We start from the raw sequence: 6,596 nt of genomic DNA on the forward strand, positions 1-6,596 counted from the left end.
TAACAGAAATCACATGTTTATTTTGATCAAACAATCATGTATTTTTCCATGCTACTGTTAAGTACTTCTCAAAGGATATATCTAAAACCCTTACAGTACCATGTTTATCAAATAAAGCTCTTGATTGTTGTCCTATTTCAAGTTCATAATAAAATGACAGAAACAGTCACATCTATAGAACTTGATATACCAAATCAGTATGTACATGAATCAACAGGCTTCGTATTGAAAAAAAGCTATCACATTACCAAGTCAACCAATAATGCAATTGGAATGTATGTAGTCAAGTGCAATACATCAATACTATAAATCACCCAGTTTCAGATCCTTCATAATATGCAATTACATGCATATTTCATAACATGTCAATACATTACATTATCATTACTGTGTGATTTTGACCTGTAACTCCTTCAAACACTCCAGGCTTGCCTCAGGGCCATCCTCTGAGGTCACAAACCCAGGATAGGTGGCACTAAACTGGGCCTGAGGAGGTGGAGAGCCAGTGGTGGTGGTGGAAACCCCATCAACCTGGTGAGAGGAGGGCGGAGAGAGCAGAGGTATCAATTTAGCATGAGCGTAGTCAATCTCAAACCCCTCGAATATCAACCCCACCCCCCACGCTCCGAGACCCTCTTCCAAAACCCTGGCCACCTTCTGGGTTGCCAGTACCAAACTCGTATAATCTGCCTCTTCAAGTCTAAATATATCCGAGGTCAGAGGTCGACGGGGGACTAGTACGGTGAGGCCGGGGGCATTGGGGAAGGGGGTGAGGAATGCCACGTGTCCCTCATCCTCCCACACCCTCCACTGCTGCTCCTCTCCACGGACTATCCGGGAGAAGAGGCCGGGGTGCGATGGGTCTTCCCCCAGGAAGGTGAGGTTTGGTAGGGCATTGGGGGAAGGGAGCTGGGCCCGGATCTCAGCCTGGATCTCCTGGAGGGACGTGTCAGTCCAGCGAGGGCCGCTTTTAGAGGTGACGTAGCCGGGGTCATGGTGGGTGTAGTGCTCATCTCCCGCCAGGTGGGGGCGCCACTCGCTGTCAAGGCCATGTAGCGGCAGCACCCGGATCTGTGAGTCAATAACAGGGACTATTACTAGGCTACCTGTTCATACTAAAAAGGAGGACAGAATTATGGTGCAATCTAAACACAAATGTAATGTTTTTGTTCATCAACATAAAATATATTGTCAGTTTTTATTCAAAACTATATGAGACACAATAGAATAGAATGAAATAGAATGGAGTAAAATAGAAAATAGCAGAATAGAATTATAGTGATGTAGAAGAGAGCAGAATAAAATAGAAAAGAGTAAAGTAGAATAGAGTAGTAGAAAAAAATAGAGTACAAACACAACAGACCTGGGGTGGACTGTTACTGTCTGGGTGGGGCCTGCAGACCAGGGCACATCTCTTCACCCTCAGCCTCTCACACAGCAGGGCCCCCACCTCCCTGGCCCCCAGCAGCAACCTCAGGTAGGCTCCCTCACCCAGCCTGAAGAGACTGCCCTGAGCTGGGCTTGGTTCCTCATCTGGGCCCCTGGGGGTCTTCGGCTCCAGGATGGTAGTGCCTGTGAATGATATTCCATATATGAAGATAAAGATTGTCCCTATTCAGTGCACTATAGAAGATGATAGTATACTATCGAAGGATTGCACAGTTCACTGTACATGTTCAGTGGTTGCGTAGCAACTGACTATTATAAAATGTAAAAGCAATGGATTGACGTGAGGTGTGTTACTTGGCTGGGATCCTGACGATGAATTACATTGAATTCTACGTTGGGCAGAAATGAGCGTTTGAGTCAGGACAGTTTCCTCTAACAACTTCAACAAGACAGAATGTTGAATAAAATTACAATTATATTTGAATGTACTTTACTTGTTGTCTGTGTGGTTGGTCCTTTTGATCAGTATATGAGACAATATACCCACAGGAAAGTATAATTCCATCAACCTTTCAAAGCGCAGGTACTGCATTCAGATTCCTATCAACTGAAGCATAGTGATGGTTTAGGGAAACAGCTTGGATATTTAACGATGCTTCTACGAAAGTTCTAACGATTAACTTAGCCTTAAGATGCTTTTGGGAAACCGGGCCCTGGACCAGAGTTAGGTATTGTGGTAAATAAGATGAATCTACCTGGGGTCCAGGGCTGGGGGTGGAGGTAGGCCACCAGCTCCTCTGTCTCCCAGATCACATGACGAGGTCGGGGAAGAGATGATGACATCCTGGAGGAGGAAGGGAAAAGACAGAGGGGAGGAAGAGCGGGAGGAGAAAGAGGGAAATAGAGAGACAGAAAGATGGGAAGTCTGTAATACAAGGACAGTAAGAAGAGATACACACATACCTACTTGTTAACAACATGAAGGAAGTTTCCTTTAAAATTATTCATAAATATTATCCTGCTAACCACTATATGAAGAAGTTTAAGGAAAACATCAACTCAAATTGTTCCTTTTGTAATGACCACCCAGAAACACTGTTGCATCTTTTTTGGCATTGTATTCATGTAAGAAAACTGTGGCAAGACATCAGTAGGTTTATAATTGAACACATTTATGAAGATTTTACACTATTGTGGAGAGATGTACTGTTTGGATTCTTTACATACAATAGAAATAAGCTGAAACATTGATGTAATTAATTTCATTATTCTTTTGGCCAAATTTTTTATACACAAATGTAAATTTACAAACAGAAAACCACATTTTCATACCCTACAAAAAAATACATTTAACTGTAATGTGATATTGTACCCCCTAGCCCCGCCCCTAGCTCGAGTGTCCATTGTTTGTAATCTATGTATGCTTGTGTTCCCTCATGTGCTTTATGTATTGATTTGTTGTTAATAAAAAAATATAATTAAAATTAAAAAGAGTGTCATCATGACATCCTGCACTTTAGGGTGGACCTGTCTCAATCAATTAGATATTTTAAATAGACAAGATGGCGCCATACACATTGTTGAATTACTTAATGGAGCAAAACATGTATTTATTTTGATAACTGAGCATTTTCTACATTCAAACCCACCACCTGAAACTGGACATTCAAGTAAAGGTTGGTCGAGAATTATCTGTGCTACAAACAGTACCTAGCCTGTAACTCCCAGTAATGGATCTCAAAAATGTTTGTCAACCTACTTACGGTACCTTCGTAGAAACCGTGCAAGCAGCATGCAGCAAGAACGTGGGTTCAAAACGGTGTTCAGTCAAAAGAGTTCAGAATGATGGAGGTGAGCGCTGGGTAACAGCGTCGTTTCTACCGTAACAACAACCTTAGTTCGGTCAACTTTCTGTTTCTCGTAAAAGCCGTGTTCGGGAGCATCAAAACCGTGAAGTAAATGCTGACTGACTGATCTACAAATAATAATATCGTTATTTATGATGCAAAGTGATTTGCAGATCAGTCAATCGGCTGCAATGTCGGAACAAGCCCAGTGTTTGCCTTGTCACATGACAGTCTACGGCGATTATGTTTTCATAAAAATGGGGAAGTGTAGTTTTCAGTAAGGACGCCAGGTGGCACTCTAGCATTAGAGGTAAAAGGAGGGAAGGTCGTGTACATTTATGAAATAAAGACTTGGAGGCCTACTTTGATCACGTGTGCATTTCTATATGTTTGCTAACATAATTTAAAAAGCACAACACAAATCAGACAATGGACGGAGAGAAAAACTTTTAAAGTTTACAAAAGAGGAGTACACTAGGAAGACACACATAGTTGGCAATGCAATTGTTTGTCTTTGATGCTGTGTTTATATTCATCATATTACCCAAAATGTTCAAATTATCCGTGACAAGTTTACTTTGTTTATCTTTATTGCTGATTGAGTCGAGGTTTGAAAATATTATTACAGTACCTCAAGTCCTTCCTCCCCAATTCTCTAGAAGTGTAGAATGGCACCATACCACTGGTTCTTTCACAGTGACTCATAGGTTCCATATTACACACCTCTCGCTTACACACACACACACACACACACACACACACACACACACACACACACACACACACACACACACACACACACACACACACACACACACACACACACACACAGAGTCTGGAGACGCTAGTCTAGGGTTACTTTTTATTCATAAACGCATATAATTCACATCGCTTTTATTCATATGGTAGTGTCTACAACGTTACCTCATAAAGACAACCGGTATTTATAAGCTAGTGTTTAAAATGTTGCCTCATTAGCATAGCAGGCATTTGGTAATGATTATAATGTTACCTCACAAGAATAACAGGTATCTATGGTAGAGCGTATCATTTCACTCCATTAACATAGTAGGTATGGTAGTGCCTATAATGTTACCTCATCAGCATAGCAGGTATGGTAGTGTCTATAATGTTACCTCATCAGCATAGTAGGTATGGTAGTGTCTATAATGTTACCTCATCAGCATAGTAGGTATGGTAGTGTCTATAATGTTACCTCATCCTCATAGTAGGTATGGTAGTGTCTATAATGTTACCTCATCAGCATAGTAGGTATGGTAGTGTCTATAATGTTACCTCATCAGCATAGCAGGTATGGTAGTGTCTATAATGTTACCTCATCAGCATAGCAGGTATGGTAGTGCCTATAATGTTACCTCATCAGTATAGCAGGTATGGTAGTGTCTATAATGTTACCTCATCAGCATAGCAGGTATGGTAGTGTCTATAATGTTACCTCATCAGCATAGCAGGTATGGTAGTGTCTATAATGTTACCTCATCAGCATAGCAGGTATGGTAGTGTCTATAATGTTACCTCATCAGCATAGCAGGTATGGTAGTGTCTATAATGTTACCTCATCAGCATAGCAGGTATGGTAGTGTCTATAATGTTACCTCATCAGCATAGCAGGTATGGTAGTGTCTATAATGTTACCTCATCAGCATAGCAGGTATGGTAGTGTCTATAATGTTACCTCATCAGCATAGTAGGTATGGTAGTGTCTATAATGTTACCTCATCAGCATAGTAGGTATGGTAGTGTCTATAATGTTACCTCATCAGCATAGCAGGTATGGTAGTGTCTATAATGTTACCTCATCAGCATAGTAGGTATGGTAGTGTCTATAATGTTACCTCATCAGCATAGTAGGTATGGTAGTGTCTATAATGTTACCTCATCAGCATAGTAGGTATGGTAGTGTCTATAATGTTACCTCATCAGCATAGCAGGTATGGTAGTGTCTATAATGTTACCTCATCAGCATAGCAGGTATGGTAGTGTCTATAATGTTACCTCATCAGCATAGCAGGTATGGTAGTGTCTATAATGTTACCTCATCAGCATAGTAGGTATGGTAGTGTCTATAATGTTACCTCATCAGCATAGCAGGTATGGTAGTGTCTATAATGTTACCTCATCAGCATAGTAGGTATGGTAGTGTCTATAATGTTACCTCATCAGCATAGCAGGTATGGTAGTGTCTATAATGTTACCTCATCAGCATAGTAGGTATGGTAGTGTCTATAATGTTACCTCATCAGCATAGCAGGTATGGTAGTGTCTATAATGTTACCTCATCAGCATAGTGTCACGTCTCTCCTCCTCCTTTACTATTAGCAAGAATGCAGAATGTCATTCACCTATTCACTTCAGCCTATGAGCAAGGCACACTAAGGCAATCCCACCCTGCTTGCTGATTAACCTATGGGCTCACTCGTGCAGTAATCACTTTCCTTTCTTTCAACCAATGAGCACGAATCTAGGGGAGTATTTTTGTCAACTCAAACTTTGTCTCCCACTTGCAGTTTTGCAGCAACCGCCTTTCAACGACCTTCCACCTCCCCACCACCAACTGAAGGCCTGTCATCGTGTCCCCGATATTCCAGCATAGGGCAATTTGTCACCAGCATCTGGCTCTGAGGAGAATTCCACGGAGATGAGGCTACCCCAAACTATTCAATAAAATTACATATTGTATTCTGTCTTTGTTGTCATTCAGTTGAACCTGTATTTGATTTAACTAATTATTTCAGCTCTACCCCTTTCTTCCTCTCTCACATGTCTATATACTGACTGACATGTCCCTAGATGACTCACTCTGATCCCGAGCCTTCAGGCTAATTACCTGATCTCTCGCTCTCGCTCTCTCTCACACACACACACACACACACAGTGTAATTATCTGGTCACAGTGACATTATCTGAGCTCATTACCAGGCTGATGGCTGGGGATTAGGGAACTATATATACTCTCAGGGAAGTAGGGCCATTGCTAACGCTGTCACTACCACTTCTCTGTTACCCCTCAGTCAACTCCGTTTACTCAACCATCTTTATGACGCAGACCAGTGCACTTGTCCTGTGACTGACTGCGTTGAAGAGTTGCTGGGTTAAGTCCTGCTTCAGATTAAAGTTAGCCTAAAATAGACCTACTTGAAAATAGACCTACCAGTCATCTGGTTTTAGACTCCAACATACAGTAGTGAGTGAGAGAGAGCCAGAAGAGAGGGGGTTGGAAAGAGAAAGAAGGGAAGAGGAGAGAGAGGTAGAAAGAGATGATCCCCACTGGGCACATGCTGGTTGAATCAAAGTTGCTTCCCCATAATTTTTGTTAGGTATAGTATTTTGTTCTTTGAA

The 6,596-nt window shown here is 41.6% G+C and overlaps 1 protein-coding gene across 6 annotated transcripts; it reads right to left on the reverse strand.

Annotated features, from left to right (window-relative positions):
- Nucleotides 1-3,464, reverse strand: LOC135534633 (uncharacterized). 6 transcript variants are annotated; one of them, XM_064961580.1, is made up of 4 exons: nucleotides 3,158-3,464; nucleotides 2,145-2,233; nucleotides 1,364-1,572; nucleotides 1-1,071 (listed from the first exon to the last, which is right to left on the reverse strand). In XM_064961580.1, the coding sequence occupies exons 1-4, from the start codon at nucleotides 3,181-3,183 to the stop codon at nucleotides 385-387; spliced, it is 1,011 nt and encodes a 336-aa protein (XP_064817652.1). In that variant the 5' UTR covers nucleotides 3,184-3,464; the 3' UTR covers nucleotides 1-384. The 6 variants fall into 6 exon arrangements, with proteins under 6 accessions (XP_064817652.1, XP_064817641.1, XP_064817660.1 ...); XM_064961569.1 differs by having other exon boundaries at nucleotides 2,145-2,314; XM_064961588.1 differs by having other exon boundaries at nucleotides 3,153-3,464.
- Between the last annotated feature and the right edge of the window lie 3,132 nt (nucleotides 3,465-6,596).

Source organism: Oncorhynchus masou, chromosome 5 (genome assembly GCF_036934945.1).
Source record: "Oncorhynchus masou masou isolate Uvic2021 chromosome 5, UVic_Omas_1.1, whole genome shotgun sequence".
In the NCBI taxonomy this organism is placed as follows: domain Eukaryota; kingdom Metazoa; phylum Chordata; class Actinopteri; order Salmoniformes; family Salmonidae; genus Oncorhynchus; species Oncorhynchus masou.

Bases quoted from the DNA above. Each gene is read 5' to 3' on its own strand.
- LOC135534633 (XM_064961567.1), bottom strand. From the start codon at position 3,183: ATGCTGCTTGCACGGTTTCTACGAAGGTACCGTAA. The intron at 2,315-3,148 runs GTAGGTTGACAA...CTTGTATTACAG, and splicing joins TTTCTACGAAGGTACCGTAA to ACTTCCCATCTTTCTGTCTC. The intron at 1,573-2,144 runs GTAGATTCATCT...TATCATTCACAG, and splicing joins CCCCCAGCCCTGGACCCCAG to GCACTACCATCCTGGAGCCG.